The 21,461-nt window shown below is 37.0% G+C and overlaps 1 protein-coding gene across 1 annotated transcript in view; it reads left to right on the top strand.

Annotated features, from left to right (window-relative positions):
- LOC134048588 (dynein axonemal heavy chain 5-like) overlaps positions 1 to 21,461 on the top strand; it is a 147,611-nt gene that overhangs the window by 66,012 nt on the left and 60,138 nt on the right. The window contains exons 47-58 of the mRNA XM_062500444.1: positions 837 to 1,148; positions 6,173 to 6,262; positions 6,347 to 6,583; positions 7,093 to 7,260; positions 11,222 to 11,428; positions 12,665 to 12,994; positions 14,473 to 14,679; positions 14,767 to 15,009; positions 15,683 to 15,837; positions 17,515 to 18,179; positions 19,375 to 19,655; positions 20,021 to 20,236. Of these exons, the coding sequence (XP_062356428.1) occupies positions 837 to 1,148; positions 6,173 to 6,262; positions 6,347 to 6,583; positions 7,093 to 7,260; positions 11,222 to 11,428; positions 12,665 to 12,994; positions 14,473 to 14,679; positions 14,767 to 15,009; positions 15,683 to 15,837; positions 17,515 to 18,179; positions 19,375 to 19,655; positions 20,021 to 20,236 (3,111 nt within the window). The remainder of the gene's footprint in view (positions 1 to 836; positions 1,149 to 6,172; positions 6,263 to 6,346; positions 6,584 to 7,092; positions 7,261 to 11,221; positions 11,429 to 12,664; positions 12,995 to 14,472; positions 14,680 to 14,766; positions 15,010 to 15,682; positions 15,838 to 17,514; positions 18,180 to 19,374; positions 19,656 to 20,020; positions 20,237 to 21,461) is intronic.

The following is a 21,461-nucleotide window of genomic DNA, read 5'->3' as shown; positions in this document are numbered from 1 at the left end:
AGGTGTCATTACCTGTCATTTATCTGAAAGGTTCTTCCATTATAAAATCAAATGGGAATATGCAGTGTTAATTTTGCTTTGTGTCTGATGAACTCACATCACAATGTGCACCAGAGTCAGAATTATATACATATATATTTTTGTCCCAGATGGCATTAGGCTTCCCAAGCATTTGAGATTCCAGTATTAGAAAAGATTTTAAGTAGTTTGCTTCCTTCTGTAAGCAGTCCAAACACAAAACCAATGTATGTTCATGTTTTGATGTGAGGACAGAAAAGTCAATTTTCTCCTGTCTGGTTTTAAGTAATTGCCACTTTATTTCACTAGTTGTATCAAAATGTAAGGCTTTGGTAAGAAACCGTGGTAGGCATTTCCCAATTCTCTTATCAAACCTGCAGATCACGTTTCACAGAATCGTGATTACACTCACATCTACTGACCAGCCTCACAGCTCTGGCTTGGAAAATGGGACATCTTACATGAAATACTTGGGTAACATCCCACAGGGACTGTGTCTATGACTGCAGTTAATGGGAAATATTTTCATCCATCTTGGTGGATGCTGGGTTGGCTGATGTGTTTTGTAGAAGAAAGGTACAACTTTCTGCTCTGTACAGCACAAATTAATTTTTGTTGCTGTTTCTTAATATCCTTTTTAGTGTGACACAAGACAACAAAAGAAGAATTAGAAATTGCATTTTTATATTGCTTTTTTGCTGACCACCAAATTATGACATTATTTATGTCTAAGAATACTTTTTCTGCTATTACATAAATGTGTATTTTTGGTCAATGTAGGTAAAGTTGAATGTGTGTCTCTCCCTTTTTTTTTTTAGGGTGACCATATCTGGATAGTGTTGGATGGACCTGTTGATGCAATTTGGATTGAAAATCTGAACTCTGTTCTGGATGATAATAAGACCCTTACTTTGGCCAATGGAGATCGCATTCCAATGTCCCCTAGTTGCAAAATTGTTTTTGAACCTCACAACATTGACAATGCTTCCCCTGCAACAGTTTCTCGTAATGGGATGGTCTTCATGAGTTCTTCAGTGTTAGGCTGGAAGCCTATTTTAAAGTCTTGGCTGCAGACACTACCAGTTACCTACTCCAGTGTCCTATGGAATTGCTTTAATGCTGTATTTCAGGTACTTAATTAACCACTTCAGAAAAAAAATTGTATTTTTTATTCTTTTTTTTAATGAAACATTGCTTCTTCCTAAGTGCTCTTTCAATTATTTACATTTCTTTGTTTATGTAAGAAACTAAAGATGAAGGATTAAAAAAGGAGAGAAAATTATCTCTATTGTTAACAAATGATTGAAGATATAACAGATAATAATCTGGACATTTTCTTTTGTCTGCATATGATAGTTGGCAAGGAATTGTTAAACCTTTGGTTATTTTATATTTCATGTTGGCAAAACAGATACTCTCTTTACTTACAGTTTTAATACTGCAATTTTAATTATTGTTAGAATACACAAAGGAAGTGGGTAAACTTCTTATTTTTGTTTTAAATACCAAGAAATAAATTTAGAAAGAAATTAAGCTAGATTTACTCTGGTGCAACAAGAATGCATTTGATCCATTACTTATTTTTAAAAAGACATTCTATAATTCAAATTAATCCAGGGTAGTTCTGTGCTCTCTGCTGCTCTGAAGCTCTGATTATAGTTCTGAAGTTCTGACTATGGTTGTCTCTTCTGATGTTATTATCCATTGTTTGTGTTCCAATGGAAATTTTTGAAACTGCATCTCTTTGACACATTATCTGACTAAACTGTGTTCAAACAGTAGATCCACAGTAAGAATCCTGAATGTTTATCCCCCTCTGTTTGGCCTTACCTTACTGAATCATTAGAAAGGTTCCAGCAATATTATGAATAGTTGTAGTCAATAATGGGTAGAAAAGCATAATCTCAGTAGTATACTACTTCAATCACACTGGAATATTTATTTTTGCTTTTGAATATTTTAGAAGAAATATTTGTCTTTGCAACTTTTCAGTGTTGTTATCTTCTGATTTCCTCAATATCTTAAAATAAATGCAATTTCCATCGTACCTTGCTTTTCCAACAGCTTGTTCCTGCCTGTGTACTCATGTAATTGGTGTTGGATTTCACAGGGATTTCTCCTGTAATATTGTTCATTGCTCTTGCATTTTAAAAATGCAGTTTTTAATGAACTTTGAGTGACATTTCAGAAAGCTTTTTATAGATGATGATAAAAGCAATGATTGATATAGGTTTAGAATGCCCTGAAAGTTAACAAATGCCTTCTAATGTTCTGCTTTTCATTTCAGTGCACATTTACTTTAAAACTAATGTTTAACAAGCTATTCATTTTGTTCTACCTCCAAAACCTAATGATATGACATAGTATTTACTGCAGCAGCAAGAGAAACAATTCTGATAATGAGTTTTAAAATATGCTTCCAAAGTAATATATATGTGGGTCAATTTACTGCTTCTTTGCCACATTTCTATTTATATTTTATGCTACAGCTTGCTCTGAAAACATAACAACAACACTTAAAATGCCCAAGCCTGAAGCAATAGTAATAAAGTCCAGAAAAATATGTATTTTATTAGATTAAGAAATGAAAATGCAGTGAAATATGAAGTTAGTTCAGTGCTGAAGGCTGCGTTTAGAACTATCAAAATGTAAATGAAAGCTGTCATGCTGGCAATTTTCTTTCACTTTTAATATGCTGTCTTTGCTTCTCAAATAACAGAGTCAATAAAAGTGGTTTTACAGATGACAGTAACACTACTTTTGTGTTCACATGGCTCTTTTTATAGTTATTATTTTCTGCAACATTAAAAAGAGGATAAGATTCAAAAAGAAAAATTTTGAAATTATTCATCAACATTGGTAGTCGAACCCCAGACAGAGACCTTGTTGAGTTAAATGCTAGTATTAAGAAAAACATATAAACATCTTACAAAAATCTGATTTTTCAAAGAACATGAAGATTAGAGTATAGATGGAAGTATAGTAACTAAGGAGACTCAGTCTTAAGTAGACATATAGAGACTTTCTAAATTTAATCTAAACTCAACTAAAATAGATGTAAGACAAAAGCTATAATAATTCCACTTTGCTTCTAAAAGACTCTCATTATTTATGCTGATCTTAATAGTATTTGTCACTGAAAGACTTCAAGTTGGATAAAGTAACTGTTAATAAAGGTGCAGCAGGTAGCAGTAATGGAGGAGGAAAGAGCAGAGAATAATATTTTTGAATCAGTGGAAAGAACGTATTTATTCTTTTCATGTGTACTATAAATAGCACTGTAAGTTGCCATTTTTATACATAAAAAAAAAATCAAAATACAAAAGACAGAACGTCCAAAACCCCAAACCCAACCTTGTTTTGACTTAAGATGATTTAAATCCTTTCTATTTCTGCATTAAATTTTAATTTTAGAAGAGGATTTTTTTAGAACAGTGATTGAGGGGTTGGACTTTCCCCCTCCCTTTCCCAAGTCTTTCTTCTCAGCAACATTTCCTGCTTCACAGTAATTTCAAATAAACTCCCATCCCTATAAAAAGTCTCTCTTAAATTTAGAATTTCTCCACTGGCAGTTCCTGGTCTGTGAATAATGCTGCTACGTGTAAGCAACAGAATTGCTTAGCTGATGGAAGTAATTATCTGAGACAGTATCAAAGAACTGAAATAATTAAAATAGTTACCTGAGTGGTGTCATTGACATTGTCTGCAAAGTGTGAAGCTCAAACAAGTGATAGATGTTACGTGAATAACATAAGTTTCAGCGCTTCCATGTTTTGTTTAAATGAAAATCAATGTAGTAGCAACTTAATTTTCAGAAGTGACTCATTTTCTTCTTCTATGTTAAATCTCACACTAATCAAATTTATGTAAAGGCTGCTATGCTACTGTGCCTGGAGCACAGAGCTGAATATATAATTCAAAGAGTTTCTTACCTTTAATATTTAAATGCTGGTGTTAAAATTAATATTACAAGTATTAATACCTTTATATTACTGAGTTTTTCTTTTGCTTGTCTAAACCCTTTGAATATGTTACCAACTTCCTGTTCTGAAGAGTGTTCTGTAGTCCAGTGAATTCTATAGTGATTGTACCCTGTGAAAAAGGATCTTTCTTTCATATAAACTTTTTTCATCTGACTTCATTTTTCAGCATCCTTGTAAGAGAATGTGAATTACTGATCCAAATTATTAGAAATTTTTGTGTATTTGTCATGACCCAACTAATTTTTCCAGTCCCCCTGTCCAAACAATTCATGCAAATCTCTGTGTTTCATGCATCCTTTTTCAGCCATGTATTAAAAATCATAGTAGTAATAAAATATATCTGTAGCATATATGGAACTGATTTTTCTCCCCCCATAAACTCAAAGAAAAAGAAAACATTAAAAAACCCTTCATAAACCACAGAAACCTCACTGGAATCATAAGTACTATAAAACTAGTTCTGGTGAAAATTGGGCTCTTGATAGTACAGAATACTTTGACGCATGAAATATCTTTATTCTGTGTGTTTCAAATCAATTATTAAACAATTTACAGTGCCCTATGAGACATATATTCTATTTTACAGATGAAGAAGCTGAATCTCAGTGAGATTTAGCTTCAAATTCTAATGGTCTTAGATTTGAATTTCCCAGAGTGCCTGTGGACACTCCCCTGTGGCACCCAAAACACCCTCAGTTCCTCAGCTGAGCACCCTACGTACCACTGGGGATGAACCAGGCATTTTTGAGGGAAAGCCATAAAAAGGCAGCACACAGAGGTGGAAGCACTTTTGCTTGTCACCAAGAAATAACAAAAGAAGCTACCTGATAGAGTGGGTGGCATCCCTGCCCATGGTGAGTTGAAGGAAGCAGAAGACCTCTAAAGTCCCTTGCTACCCTATCTATTCCATGGTTCTGTGTATGCCCACAGTCGGATTGTCTTCTTAGACCACTTATCCATAAACCCTGCTCTAGATTAAGGTGTCTAAGTGAGTTTTTGATCACAATATGTATTTTTGTTGCGTGTGTTTTATCTGGTATTTTGGTGGAGAATATACCTCCTATACCTCAGGAGGGTGGGTAAAGATACTGATTCATTCTCTGTGACAATGAATATCAGTATAGGGCACTTAGAGAACTTCAGTGGCAAAAATTAAATCGAAAAGTGAAACACAGCTGGTGAGCATGTTGGTAAACAGCTCTGTGATTTTTTGAAAGTGTCTAAGTAAATTGTTTATGTCTTTGTGTGATTGAATGTTTTCATTGTCTTAGCTTTCTCCCTGACAGGACATGACATCTATAAATGGAATTCCTCCAAAATTACTATCTCCCAGAGTATCCCTGTTATACTTTCACTTCCTATAATGAGTGGCCAGTGTTGATTTCCAAAGATTAACAGGGCAAATAGAACCTATAGGGAGAGTATTATACGACAGATTGTTGAATGAAGGTGGAAGTAGGTTATAATTTAAATCAATCTGTTCTACTGGATAGCAGTTGGTACTTTAAAATTTTGCACTTCAAATCTCTGAAAGGACTTTACATCAATTTGAAACTTTTCTCAAGATGTTACAAAACACTTGACAAAGGCAGATGTGGTAGCCATCACTACAAAGAAACCTGAGGAAAGTCCAACTTCCATTAAAATAAATTCAAAAATTCTTTTTGGAACTTGCCAGCATTCTACAGGAAAATGAGAGTATTGTTTTCAAGAGGGACTGGTACAGTAAGATGCAGTCAGAGCAGATCATGCAAATAGAAATTTATAGTGGTAAGCTTGTGCATTACATATATGTATCATCAACGCTTTTATCTTCCTACTACAGAAATATCTGGTAGATTAAACTCTCCAGTGGAGAGCACAAATGGCAGGCAGATCCCTGAAGTAACTGAAAAGCATTCTTCAAATTGCTCTTCAGGAAATTACTCTGTGGAGCTCATATGAGTAGCTCTGGTGGCTCTGGTACATCAAAGTTATTTTTCTAATACACTATTGTTTGAAAAAATCATGGTGAAAGTCTGAATGTTTATAAGCCCAGAAATGGGGAAAATAGTTGTTTGGAAATAAAGTCTACAATATGTTTGAAAATAAGGAATTGATCTCATCTAAGAATAAATCATACAATTGAAACTGGTAAAGAGAATATTTTAAAAATGTTTTTTTCTTCCCAGGATGTGATGGATTTTGTTTTCTCTGCTGTGACACCAAAAATGTCGATTTTAGAATGTATGTACATCAAGCAAGCTATTGACCTCCTACAGGTAGATATGGCATCTGTTTTTCTCTCTCTGATTTGGTGATTTGTTCTAGGAGGGCAGTAGTTCTATATTGCATCTGCTTTGCAGGGTTTGCTGTCTGGCCGAGATGAGAAGCAGCTCAGTGAGGAGCATATTACTCGCTTGTTTGTTTTCTCTCTGATGTGGTCAGCTGGAGCCCTTCTGGAGCCAGATGACAAGCTGAAAATGGAGCTCTTCCTACAGAAGCACTCTGCAGTGAAAGAGCTTCCAGCTGTGAATGGAGAAGAAACCATGTTTGAATTTGGTATCAATGCCTGTGGCCAGTGGGAGCACTGGTCAAAGAAGGTTTGTATGCTGCAATATATTAAGCTTCTGAATGGGTACACAAGATGTATTTAGTAAGAGACACTTTATTTCCAACCCTACATTATCTGGTTAGGAAGATTAACCTTACCAAATTCTCAAGAGCTTCTTTTTTTATTTTTAAAATATATTTTTCCTTTCCCCATAAATATCTTTGGCAAAGAATAGAAACGTGCATTTGAAATAGCTTTGGAAGTGAAACAGAAGTGATCTTAACTCTGTATACTGTCTATCACCCTACTCTTTAAGAAATTCCAGCCAGGAAAGTTTTTTATCAGGCACTGGAGGAAAGAAAATGTCCTGTTAGTCTAACACCCTTTTAGAAAAGCATGACAAGATACTGATTGATTACAAAATGATACTTGGCTTCCAGGAAGATAAGTTTTGATTATGTAAATTTTATAAAGTACATTTGATTTTGTTTTCTGATGCAAAGTGATTGTGTGGGCAGGTAGGAATTTTCAAACTTTTTGCATGTCTTTCTTATGCAGGTCCCTGAATATATTTATCCTAAAGATTCAGTACCAGAATACACGTCCATTCTAGTTCCAAACATCGACAGTGTCCGAACTGACTTCCTGATGCACACTATCATGAGGCAAGGAAAAGCTGTTTTGCTAACTGGGGAACAAGGGACAGCAAAAACAATTATGATTAAGGTAGGTGGAACAGAACATATGTAATATATCAGTATGATAACATTGCAATAATTGATATTGGCACAAATGTTCAGTTGAAGTTAAGGTTAGTTTGATTTTTCTTGACAGTACATACCAGCATTCCTACTGAGGCATTTTACTAGTACTCACATGGACTACAAGCAAAAAACCCCAAGTCTCTACACTTTAATATAAAGGTTTCTTTTGAACTTTGCTAACTGTGGCCACAGGGTCAGATGATAAATCCTCTTTTATATGCTTTCTTCTCTTTTGAGTAGTCTTAACGGAAAATTTTGCTAAGAAAATGTTGATTCTTCAAGGTTTTTTTGTTTTCCTGTGCCTTGTCAGTGGTGCCATGTGTGAACTGATCTTTGGTACACCCCTGTTTCACAGCCTTTCTTCAAAAGCCAAACAGAAGAGAGAAAAGAACTTTCTTCTTTAGTAAGGGCGGTTTTCAGAGGGTAAATTTACTGTTTATTATCTGCTCTCTCAGTTTCTTCACTGAAAATTTCTTTTCTAGACATTTCTTTCTCTAGAAGGAAATGACAGGTTTGCTATTAAAATAACATACATTCTCTACTGTAAAATGGTGCAGGTTAATAATATGACACAAAAAAAAATTAATAACAATACAAAAAAGTCAATAATCAAAAGGCTGAACAAACCCAGGATGTCATACCAACCTTGGCGTCCCTTCTAAAACAATGGAAGCATAATGTTTTTCAGCAGGGTTTTCTGTGTTTTTCAGGGGAATGTGTGGATTCATTGATCAATGAGAGGTAGCTAAACAAAACTGATCTACTGTTGGGACAGCTGAATTGGTTATACAGGCATCTCTACCTCCACTGGAGGATTTGCAGAGGTCTTGAAATTGAAAATAGCTGAAAAACACCGGCCTAAATTGACCTTTGGCTTTCTTAAAATCTGGAACCATTTTGTGTGGCCAGGCCATGTGCTCTCTGAGCCCTGGTGGAGAGGGAGTTGTCCCCATGCCAGCAGCCATTAATGTTATTTTTTCAGCATCGCTGTCAATGCCAACAGGCATGCCGGTGTAATGTCAGCTTCTGTTCCTGGCACCAGCTGGAGAACTATTTTAGCAGAGTGAAGAGGCGGGGTCTAGGTAGTGGTCTTGATATTCCTCATACTGGATTTTGTCCAGATACTGCCAACCTCCAGCTTTCAGCTGCCATTCCTGTCCCTAAAAATAATTGGAACTGATTCTTGAGAGTTGCTTATGCTGAGTCTATGCTATAGAGCAGAGTGTGTTCCCTACACAAGGGAGCATAATGCCAGCAGATATTTGATCTCATGTAAGGTTAGGAGCAAGTGTTAACTGCCTTCACAACTGTTCCCCTTCGGCTTCCTTCTTCTGTAGAATTTTGTTTTACTACACCTTGTGGAAATTTCCACATATAAACAGTTGAATTCATTAAAAAGTAAGAGTCTTAATATAGAACAGTTCAGGTGAATCTGAATCTTAATCTGAATCTTAATCTGAATTAATCTGAATAATCGTCAGTGTTGAGTAAAACATCAGTATGAATCAAAATAAAGAACTTAAAATGGAATGTTAATTTAAGACCTTTATTCTCTATACTATTGATTCACAAATTGCAAAAAAAAATAAAAAGTAGTATTAAACTAGTAAAGGACGGTTGAAAATTCTCTGACAGTTTAACTAACAAAAATAATCATATTCAATACCCTCTTCTTTTTCAAAGATAGTTCTCATTTCTGTACTGTGCAATATTACTGTTACCATGCAAACATTCTGAAATGCCATAATGAATAAAACACAAGTGTGTTTTTTGAATGGTTGAAGAATTTGTAGTTGCAGTTTGTTGGCCTCAGACAGCTGCAAGATCCTTACCCAGCTGCTGATTTCCTCCCTCTGCTCAACAGCACAGGGGTTGAGGTAAAGACAGGGAGATCCTTAACTCACCAATTACTGCCATGGGAAAAATATTTGACTTGGGGAACACTTTTAAAATTTATTTTTAATTAAAAATAGAATTGGATGGTGAAAAACAAATACTGAAAACACCCTCTTTTCACCACTCTCTCCTTCTCAGGCTTACCCTCAGTCGTCCATCCCTGACTCTTCTATGTCCTCCCTGGCCAGCAGTGCAGGGGGATGAGAAATGGGGGCTGTGGTCAGTCCATAACAGCTCCACTCTGCCTCTCCTTCTTCCTCATGTTGCTCCCTCCTCCCACATGGGATACAGTTCTTACCAGGGCTGTGGTTCTTCATGAACTATTCCACTATGGGTTCTTCATGGGGTCACAAGTTCTGCCAGCAAACCCGCTCCAGCATGGGCTTCTCTTTCCATGGGTCTGCAGGTCCTGCCAGGAGCTCCAGCATGGGCTTCCCCATGGAAGGAGGGACACACCCTCCTTTGGGCATCCAGCTGCTCCAGTGGGAGGTCCTCTATGGGCTGTAGGTTGATCTCTGTTCCACTGTGAAAACCTCTGTGGAATGCAGGGGGACAACCTGCTTTATCATGGTCTGCGTCACAGGCTGCAGGGGAATCTGTGCTGGAGCACCTTGTGCTCTCCTTTCTGCTCTCAGCTTGGTGTCTACAGGGCTGATTTTCTCACATTTTCTGCACTTCTCTCAACTCCAGGCTGTATTTTGCCTTTCCTGACACAGGCTGAATGTCTCCAGTGGCTCTGCTGGAGGTGGCTGGAACTGTCTATGTCTGTCATGGGAAAGCCCTGTCCTCCTCCTGCCAGGGACTGCCCCACAGCCCCAATGCCAGCACCTGGACACCTGCACCTGGCACATGAGCTTTGTACAAAAACTCATGTATAAAATCTTTGAGTTCTGAGGAGAGGTCTGAGCACTGACCCGCACCAATCCCTCTGTGAAGCTGTGAAGAGTACACAACACAGACAGGACTGTTTCACATACATTGCATGTGTGGGTCATCATTTATGTGATGTCTGAAAAAAGACTATTTCTGAAAGCACCCTTTCTTAAACTGCTATTACTATATCAACAAAATTAACAACATTCATCAAAATATTTTGAAGGGTTCTAGCTATATCTTTCTTTCTGTTGTCACACAGAGTGTATGTCTCACTGAAGTTTTTAGAGCACTTCATCAGCAATTATATAGATTTATTTTTCTGACCTACCAAAATGGGAATACTTCTAGTCAACCGTTTTATACAGATGAGAATTTAAATGATATTCAACTTTGTCATCATTGCAGAAGAATCAAATCTTTAAAAATAAGTTATGTTGGAAATATGGAATTTTTAGTGCTATTTCTAAGCTTCAGGACTTTTCCTGAACAAAATATTTCCTATGTGCTCTCTCTCTATATGTATCCCTTGGTATGACTCCAGGGTTGCATATTTTTATTATAAAAACTCACTAAGTATGAAAAGTGGAATTTTGTTGCTTTGGGATATCCTCAGCAGCTGTGGGAATCGTACATATTCATAAAATTAAAGGATTACTTTCTTCATTAAGAGAAGATAACAGTCAGTAAGTGTGATGTAGCTGGGTTTAATTTTACACTGCCATTCCTTTACATTCTTTTGTTTTAAGAGTTTTCATTTTGTAGTGTCCATGAAAATGGATTTGGTTTTTCTCTTGTTCCTTGCCGTCTGCTCTAACAGATCATCACTAACAACTAAAATTTAGAAAAACCCTGATATTTGCTAATGAAAACTTTATTTGCATGTTCAGCTGGCATACGTCTACTTGCTGTAATACTTAGTGAAGTCTATTAAGAGCTTATAAATTTTAATACTTAAAAATTTTATGCAAACTCAGTTAGAGTTTGTTTGAATTTCAAGTTGCAGATGGTGTACTTAAGTAAACTGTGTTTGGAGACTTTGAAGTTAATAGCAGAAGTGAGATTTTTGCAGGGTTGCTGAGCATTCTGTGTCTCCTTTTGTCTTAATTCACCTGGAGTTATTGATGTGCTTTTAAAAGTGGCTTATCTTGCAGAATTACACAAGCAAGTATGATCCCGATGTTCACTTGACCAAATGCCTAAACTTTTCCTCTGCAACTCTGCCACATATGTTCCAAAGGAGCATAGAAAGTTATACAGGCAAAAGAATGGGCACTACTTATGGTCCTCCAGCAGGGAAGAAAATGACTGTCTTTATTGATGACATCAACATGCCTCTGATCAATGAATGGGGTGATCAGGTAAAAAAAAAAATAACATTCGGGAGTTGTGCTCTTGCCATTGTTGCTGATGGAAATGGTCTGTGGTTTGACAAAATGGGACAGGTTAGAAGAAAGGTATCATAATAGATTAGAACAAATATATTTGCTAGAAACAATTTCCCCAATCCAGTTTTTGACATGGCTAGTAGCTATCAGTCCCAAAAGATCAAGGACAGTGTCAAGCCACTTGGTGAAGTACTTAAGCTTTTTGGTTTGGTTGCATAGAAAGCTAGCAGGATTTCCAAACTAGCAGTCCTGAGAACCAGTCTGGGAAAGGAAGCATGCAAATCCAAGACACACTCTGAGATTTTTCTTTGATCTGCTCTTGACTTTGAATTGCAATTACTATTATGTGAAGTCTAAGCTGGTGGTGAGTCTAAAGAACATGACTTATGAAGAAACTGGGGTTGTTGAGGCTTCAGTAAAGAAAGCTCAGAGGAGATCTTATTGCTCTCTGCTACTACCTGAAAGGAAGTTGTAGTGAGGTCAGTGTTGACAGGACAGGGAGAAATGGCTTCAAGTTGTACCAGGGGAGATTTAGATGAGATATTAAGGAAAAATGTCTTCACAAAAATGGTTGTTGAACCCTGAAACAGATTGCCCAGGGATGTGGTGGAGTCACCATCCCTGTGGGCATTTAAGAGAGATGTAGATGTGGCACCTGGGGATATGGCTTAGTAGTGGATTTGGCAGTACCAGTTTAATGGTTGGGCTTAATGATAAAAAGGTCCTTTCCAACCTAAACAATTATATGATCACAGTTGATATTAAAGAGTAGCAGGCTGTCTTGAGGTATTAATGAAAGAATACTTATTGACCTACACTCTGAAAATAGTGCTTAAATTAAAAAAAAAATGCTGAGAAAAAGAATTTTCCCTGTTTCCATTACAGCTCTGTACCCAGTGCCTCTGTTCAGCTGGACGAGTGACTACACATTGTGCTAAATTAACCATTCTTTGTCACTATCTAAGCACCTGTGTCAATCTGAAGATATAGTCTGGATTGAAGATTGAAAATTGAAAGTGCTGCCTTTTCTTAAATTGAAATTATGCAAATCCAGTTGAATGACTTTGTGTCCACAGCTACTTAGCACATGAAGCTTATGTGCAGCCAATGCACTACATCTGAGTACTTGGTTGCCGCATTGCATGTTGACAACCTTGAAACACATAATTCCTTTATTCCTTTTTTTTGTTTGCTTTTGGCTATATTTAGATCACCAATGAGATTGTAAGACAGCTGATGGAACAGAAAGGTTTCTACAGTTTGGAGAAGCCAGGGGAATTCACAAACGTGGTTGACATCCAGTTTGTAGCTGCTATGATTCACCCTGGGGGAGGTCGGAATGACATCCCACAGCGCCTGAAACGCCACTTCACCATCTTCAACTGCACACTGCCTTCTACCTCCTCTATTGATAAAATATTTCAAACAATAGCTGAAGGCTATTTCTGTGAACAACGACACTTCCCCACAGAAGTATGTAAACTGGCTTCAGCATTAGTATCTACAAGTCGAAAGGTTTGGCAAATGACAAAAGCAAAGGTAAAATTACATCTATTAAGCCCTTGAAACATCTGACCCAGGCCTTTTGTACTGTTGTGTGTGTTCATATTGTAAAGTTGTAACCTATGGGTGCAACTGCTGGCTGATGCCTCTGTTCTGAATTGGTTGCTCTCAGCACCAAGTTACTGATGAAAATCCTAATCACATGCAGTGTCTTTTGTAGCTGATACAAGCATCACATTATATACATATAATATAGTAAGCATAGCTGATAATGAGATCTTCCAGCTGAGAAAATGTTGAGAGCACAAGGAACCAGAAATTAAAAATTAGATAGGTATCTTTTGTAAAGCTGTTTGGGATTTCGAGAAACTTCAAAGATCTGAATTTTAGGAAAGAAGTCAAATTTGGCAGAGAAGGAATCAGTTAAAAACAAATAAAATCTGGTATTTTATATAGTAACTTATAAATATTTACTTTTTCCATTTCAAACAGACTGTTAGAAACATTTGACTGCAAGTCAAATTTGGCTGGGCAAATTTTGCTTTAAAAGAGACAAAAAAAATATTAGGTATAGAATAAAATTTGAAAAGAGCAAAGCTACAGCATAGATATGTGTGTCAAATTTATTCTTCTTCTGTGAAAAATGGAGAAGGGTGGTTGAAAGACAGGGATTTGTTAAATTCCTGTCCAGAGAAGGTTGCTCAGAATTGCACAAACAACTCATAGTTGACCTATACTTGGTTTACGCAAAGAAACAGAGGAACTTCTAGTGAAACTATTGACTAGTCGCTGTTGACCAGTATATTCAACATATCTGATGCTTATTACTACTAATTAACTTCCTTTCCCAGAGAAAATGTAGCTTTTGGTAGGTTGTAAATATTTTCCAAAATACTATCCTTTCCTTTCCTTTCCTTTCCTTTCCTTTCCTTTCCTTTCCTTTCCTTTCCTTTCCTTTCCTTTCCTTTCCTTTCCTTTCCTTTCCTTTCCTTTCCTTTCCTTTTCCTTTTCCTTTTCCTTTTCCTTTTCCTTTTCCTTTTCCTTTTCCTTTTCCTTTTCCTTTTCCTTTTCCTTTTCCTTTTCCTTTTCCTTTTCCTTTTCCTTTTCCTTTTCCTTTTCCTTTTCCTTTTCCTTTTCCTTTTCCTTTTCTCCCCTCTCCCTCTCCCTCTCCCGTTGCCTTGCCTATCCTGCAACACCGCAGGATAGGCAATATTGACATTTGTACTGTGGTCTTCAGTGCCATCATTAAGTTACCTGACGTGGCTGCCCTTCAGTGCATGTTCCTGGGACTCAAAGCAGTCAAAGAAACTCAATTGAAATCTATGTGAAATTAAAGACATGGTTGTTGCTACTGTCATTTCTTCAGTTTATGGTTGCCTCTTGAATGCCAAGCATGTATTTCTGCTTTAACGCATGGCTGAATTTTGTGAAAATATCCACATTCTTTTTCACTTAAGTAGAAAATATTTTCATTTAGCAGTCATTTAAATATAGTTCATGACATTATTTTGCAGATGTTACCAACTCCAGCTAAATTTCATTACATCTTCAATTTACGAGACCTCAGTCGTATTTGGCAAGGAATACTTACAGTTACTTCTGATGTCTGCCAAAGCATCAGTGTTTTGGTAGCCTTATTCCAACATGAGTGCAGACGTGTTATTGCAGACAGGTTCATCAGCCAAAGCGATAAAGACTGGTTTGAAGATATGATGAGGAAGGTAAGCAAATTGTATTTTAGTGTTTGCCACAGAAAGAGGCCAATCAAAAAAAAAATTACTAAAGCAATCTGTAATGTATTGTTGTAGATTGTTTCTGAGGAACATGGTCACAATCTGTTTGGAGATAAATACATGGAATTATACTTTGTGGATTTCTTGCGTGATGTCCCAGAGACTCCTGGAGAGGAACCTGATGATGCCGAGTTGAAGGCTCCTAAAATTTATGAGCCTATCCCATCGCTGGACTACTTGGCTGAAAGATTACGGATGTTCATGCAACAGTACAATGAAACTGTCAGAGGATCAAAGATGGATTTAGTATTTTTCAAGGTATTACTGCTTGTAATTGTATTAATACAGAAAGTGCCTGGTCTTTTGCACTTAGTGATACATAGATCTTGTAAGTTTTTTTCACATTATTTTGGAGATAGCTCAGAACAACTAGGTTGTTTATGCAGTGCACACTGTGAATGTCATCTTGCTTTCCTGAAAGCACCTCCTTGTCAAAGGTCTTGATGCACAATGCTTTCCTCAATTTTAGATTGGGTGGTTTGATATAATTTTAGGGAATTTCAGGTTAATTCTTGCCTCAAGAGAGCTACAGCACTTGAATTAGAAATGCCTATAGTACGCTTGTATTTTACTTTTGTCAGTCTATTTAGAGAGCTTGAAAATAGGTCAGCTCAAAGGAGGGAGGAGTTCTTTCTGCTTTTCCTTGTCCCCTAAGGGGCATGCCCTCAGCTCTGCTGATGACAAACTGTGCATATGACATTGCTTCATAGGAGCTTGACACAAGGACATTTCTCTTGGGTTAGCCCTGCTGCCCACTGAAGTCAGGGGGAAATCTCCTGTTGATTTTGATGAATACAGGACTGAGTCTTTGGCATAGGCTCTGGAGAAGCCGTCTAGCTATTGGGACACACTTGCTTGGTGACATGCTTCTAGCTGATTACACAACGCACAATTTTTCCATCTCTTTGTCCCCTTTTCTCTCAATACACAGGATGCAATCATCCATTTGATTAAAATATCACGGATTATTCGTACTCCACAAGGAAATGCATTGTTGGTGGGTGTGGGTGGATCTGGAAAACAAAGTCTGACCAGACTAGCTTCATACATCGCTGGATATGAGAGCTTTCAGATTACTTTAACAAGGTAACACAATGCAGTGTACATGGACATTTGCTTAATTTGCCATAGAAATGAGCTCCTCACAATCAACTTAAAGAAATGTAAACCTCTCAAACATTTTATCCCTCATTGTAAACTACATTTCTGGTTTTATATAGCGAAACTGCATTATGACAATTTCTGTCAATGACTTAGTGCTGGAATTCTGTAATTTATAGAAATTTGAAATGAAAGGGAATAGCTACTGCCTTCCTTCTGTGTCTCTTCTGACATCGGGTTTGCAGGGGTAAGTAATGAAGACCAGCAGAGTGTATTCTCCTTTGCATACTATTTAAAATACTGAGAAATATTCTTTAGAGAGACATGTCAGGTCTATGAATAATGTTATGAGGCTTCTGATGAAAGGAAAGGTAAAGAAAGATGTATCACAATCTCTTCCTGTGTCCCAGAAGCAGAAGAAAGGAACACTGAGAACAAAAAAAAGGAGGGAAAAGGAAAAACCCACAGTGATGGAACAGAATCCCGAGATTTCCAAGATTAATAAGGCAAATATTATTAATAGCAATGAATATGGAGGGAGAAAGAATGAAATTTGCTGTGAAGAGTGGATGCTGGGTCATGTTTTGTCTCTAATTTCCCATAACTGGTGTTAGATTATTGAACCAGATACACTGTTATTCTACTCAGTAGAGAAATTTTTATGTTCCTATCAGTATACCACAAATCACTGTAATAACTATAGCTGACACTTACAAACTGAAGTGTTGGATTGTTTTTCAAGCTCTGCAGTGCTTGCTTTATGGGTATTTATAGAACAGAAATAAGATGGAGCTGAAAGAGAATGGGGACACTTCCTGTGTGACATATTTAAAATGTGAAGAATGGGTTGTGTAATTTGTGTATTGCACAAATTACTTATGAATTTGAAGAGATTCTTGGAAATAAGAGACTGGTTACAAAGAAAAGAGGTTTCTAATTTCAGCTTTATTTGGCTAGGGACAAAATCTGCCATTTTATTAACCTTACTTTACATAATTTTATATTGCATAATCTGAAATCTGTAGTTGAATTTGTGTGGACTTCATCTGAATCTTACTTACTGTGCGCACCAGCTGTAAGACACATAACAACAGAGCAAATCATGCTCTCCATTTGCAGAAGACCTGATCAGCCCAAGTGATAATGTTCAAACATAATTTCTGGGACTTGATTTTAGTTAAACCATATAACACAATTAACACCTCAGTTTTGTTCTCTCTTGTCTCTTAATGATTTCCTTTAACCTGCTCTCAGTATCTTCAGAAGATAATCCATCTGTATTTATGTAAATGTTACAGGTATCAGAACCTACTTGACAACTTAATCCAGCTGTATTAACCTATTTCTAATAAAGAATTTACATCCGCAAACCATGGGGATACAGAACAGCATCATAATTGCCTTAGATATAGTATTATTCTCACTTTACTTTTCCCCAGCACATTATTTTGTTGACTTCACCTCACTTCACATGATTTATGTTATTGACCATTCACTTTGGGAAAACATTTAAGAAAAAGAAACCTAAGAAATATAACCAAGAGCAATGGTATTAATTTCTTATCTAGATTTTCTTTCTTGCCTTGAGAAAGCTGATACAGATGACACACATCTCCTAAGATGATCTTGTTGTTCTCTTTCCTTAACCCTTTTGTATTCCAGAACATATGCCACCAATAACCTTTTGGATGATCTGAAAACCTTGTACCGCACTACTGGGCAAAAAGGAAAGGGTGTTGTCTTTATATTCACAGACAATGAAGTCAGAGATGAATCTTTTCTTGAGTATATGAACAATGTTTTGGCTTCAGGTGAAGTTTCAAATCTTTTTGCACGAGATGAAATAGATGAAATCACACAAGACCTGATTCCAGCAATGAAGAAGGAGTACCCAAGGCTTAGTCCCACTGGTGAAAATCTTTATTATTACTTTCTTGCTCGAGTTCGGAATAACCTGCATGTGGTTCTTTGTTTTTCTCCTGTTGGGGAAAAATTCAGAACTCGTGCACTCAAATTTCCAGGTCTGATTTCAGGCTGTACCATGGACTGGTTCCAGCAGTGGCCTAAAGATGCTCTTGTAGCAGTTGCACAGCATTTTTTAGCTTCTTACCATATTGAGTGTGTAGATGAAGTGAAACAGAATGTTGTTAATACCATGGGAACTATTCAAGCTATTGTAGCTGAAAAATGTGTTGAATACTTTGAACGATATAGGAGACGAACTTTTGTGACACCAAAATCTTACCTGTCCTTCATTGGAGACTACAAAGCTATTTACAAAGATAAGTTTGCCAGTCTTGGAAGTTTGTCGGAACGCATGAGAACAGGTACTGTAAAAGCTTCTTGATTTTTGTTTCTTTACTTTTTTTTTTCTTTTAAAGGGTAAGAAGAATCTGAATAAAAGGTAAAATAATGGATTTAGATTGTGAGCTCACATTCATTTGGAAGCAGACTCATATTTTCAGCTGTTTTGTGTGTGATTACAAAATATGAAGAGGTTTTGTTTCAATGAACTTTATGAATGTGCAGACTAGAGAGGAGTTTTGGAAATAGAGTTAGTTAGGAGTTAAAATACCTGAAACTCCTGCTTTGACATGTATGTGTGCCGAACTACTGAGATCCTAGTTTTCACATGTGAGCATGCCAAGAGTAAATCTGAGAAAAGGTAGCTAAATGTTCATATTCAGTCCCCCTGAAGAATTTTGTAAAGAAACAGGTATGCCAAAGATAAAATTTTAAAAAATATTGCTCTGCACATGGTCATACAGTAAACAATTACAGAGTCTCCTAAACTGAATGCTGTTTGGAAGTGAATGTGAACTTAAACTGTTTCTTCTTCCCATGGTTGACAATTTTCAGACCTGCCCTGTGTTCACATACGTCCAAAGGTAAAGGGTGGCTGGCTGCCTGGAAGAACAAACATGGGAGTTTTTGAGCTAGAAAAATATATATGAGGCATTTCCATTTAGACACATGCATTTATATGTAAGGATGTTTATACTTAGATTTTCTTATAATTTGTTCAAATTATTGGAGCATTGTATTACTCAAGAATCTGTAGGCTTTTTTACCCCCATCTCATCTGGATCTTCATGTAATGTTGAATTTAGACGCTCAGCCTACTCTCCTTTCTGTCTTCACTTTCATTGCCAGGTTCCTCCTCTTTGTTTTGTACAGCCTAGTACTTTTTATGTTCTCATGGATTTCAGAAATTTCACACAAAATTGTTAAAGAGTGTCATTTGCCATGGTAATGTTTTTGAGCATGTGTGTTTAATATTTAGTCTCCTTCTTATGTATAAGAATATAAATACATGATCAAGTGATCAAGTTACAGATTTCAAAGGGTTTTACACATTAAAAGAAATTCCCCTGCTTAATTTTGGTGTTCAACCAATGGGATCACTCACTGGTGTTCCTAAATATGAATATGAGTGACTTATTTTAAATATCCACATTGTTTCACTGAGGTTGCTCTCTCCGTAGGCCTTCCTGTTGCTAAAATGGAATTTGTCCACCACAGGTCTTGAAAAACTAATGGAAGCTGAGGTTTCTGTAAATCAGCTCTCCCAAGAGTTGGTTATGAAGGAGAAAGATTTGGCTATAGCTTCAAAAAAAGCTGATGAAGTTTTATTGGAGGTAACTACGAAAGCCCATGCTGCAGAAAAAGTTAAAATGCAGGTGCAAACAGTAAAAGACAAGGCTCAGGCTATTGTGGATGACATTGCGATTGATAAAACAGCAGCAGAGGATAAACTTGAAGCTGCAAGACCTGCACTGGAAGAAGCCAAGGCTGCCCTGCAGGTCAGAAGCAAATACATTCTGAATGTACATGTAGTTAATGGTTATTAAGTGCAGTAATATGGCTTGTGCTTCTAACTTGGGGGGCAAAAAGAGGATTGAAAGAACGATGCTGATCTGTAAATCCTTGTAGAAAAAACCCTGAACCCTGAAGAGGGGAAGAGGTAAGATGGGCAGTACTCTACTGTCAGGTAATAAAGCTGTCATAGAGTGGGACTACCTTAAGGGACTTTCTGCAGTAGTGCTTCTGGGTGACCTGCAAACCTGCAGCAATTGCATTACATATACTGTCCTCCCAAAAGAACATAATTCTTTGCCATCGAGTGACTGCTTAAATAAATGGACTGTTTTCTTCTATAACTTTTCAGACAATAAAACCCTCTGACATTGCAACTGTTCGCAAACTGGGTAAACCTCCTCACCTGATAATGCGGATCATGGACTGTGTGCTGCTTTTATTCCAAAGGAAAGTAGACTCAGTGACACTAGATCAGGAACACCCAAGTGTGAAGCCATCATGGACTGAGGCTCAGAAGCTAATGAATAATTCAGGATTTCTTAGCATGTTGCTTACTTTTCAGAAGGTGAGTAATTACTTGGGGCACTACTGCTTAAATAACCATCCTCAGAGTTCACATGAAAGTGTCTTCTATCATCAAAGGTAGTTTGAAACAGTTTTGTCTATCTATAGTTGTAGATATTTTGTGACTATTCTTCATTTTCATGGTTCATTATCTCAGTAATTTATCTCCTGGGTCACACAGTGGCTTCTAGCAGAGAGAAGTATCCCAAGCATTAGACTAAATCTTGAGAAGCTTAGTGTTATCTTATTCAGGCAGTTCCTGCTTTTAAGTAGGAATTTGCCTTAAAAGAGCCCACTCTTGGTTTTTCAAATAGCTCACTTGCTCCACTGCTGTTTGCCTGTAAGGCACTCAACAATTCTGTCTCAAATTTGCTAGGGAGCTAGCAGGAAATAAAAAAAAAATGACCAGGAAAGGTAATTATATGATTTGGGAACTTTGGGAGTTCTTTAGCTAGAAAAATAGTGAAATGAAGGATAATCTTATTATCAACTGTAAGAAAAATAAAAGTGCACAGTTTTTAATTTCTGTCAGGACAGAAACTTCTGCAGCAAGTTTCACTGAACTGTGAGACAAAGGAAAATTCTGTATAGGGAAGAGAAGAATGATGTCACAGGTAGCTGGACCAGAAAAAGATCTAGGGTAGAATATGAAATGGCAGAATCATAGCCCAAATTTCTAATCCAGGAGAACAAGCAGATTTCAGTAAAACCTGGCTTTTCTGCAGTGTTGCAGAACATGTATTTGTACACTGATGTTTTAATCTACTTAGCTGTGCATTTTGCTGATGCCTTTTCTAAGCTGCTGGAGTGTTTTTGCTGTGAAGATCATTCTCGCTATCCACAGGAGCCATTTCTCCCAGAGAGCCATATTGTGGAAACTTTCACTGCCTCTGTAGACAGTTTTTCCTGGGGCTGTCTATCTGGTCACTTTTCCAAGTCATATCATCACTAGACAGAAAGAGGAAATTAGTTTTAAGATAGCAAGGACTAATTATGCACTCCTTACTAATGAGACTTTTAGTTTTGGCAGTTATTAATAGTGTATGCATTCCTGCTGGTAGTTGGCAGCACATTTAACTCAGAGGAGTCAAAACAACTTCTGTGGGACCAAGATCCTGCAGGAAGTGATACTGAGGAACATGGGGGAGAATACTGGGTCAAGATCCTGCAGGAAGTGATACTGAGGAACATGGGGGAGAATACTGGGTTACTTCAGTCCCTGATGA

This window comes from Cinclus cinclus, chromosome 1, assembly GCF_963662255.1.
Source record: "Cinclus cinclus chromosome 1, bCinCin1.1, whole genome shotgun sequence".
Taxonomy (NCBI): domain Eukaryota; kingdom Metazoa; phylum Chordata; class Aves; order Passeriformes; family Cinclidae; genus Cinclus; species Cinclus cinclus.
Note: the sequence above shows the minus strand (reverse complement) of the source record. Positions and strands in the feature narration are given on the sequence as shown.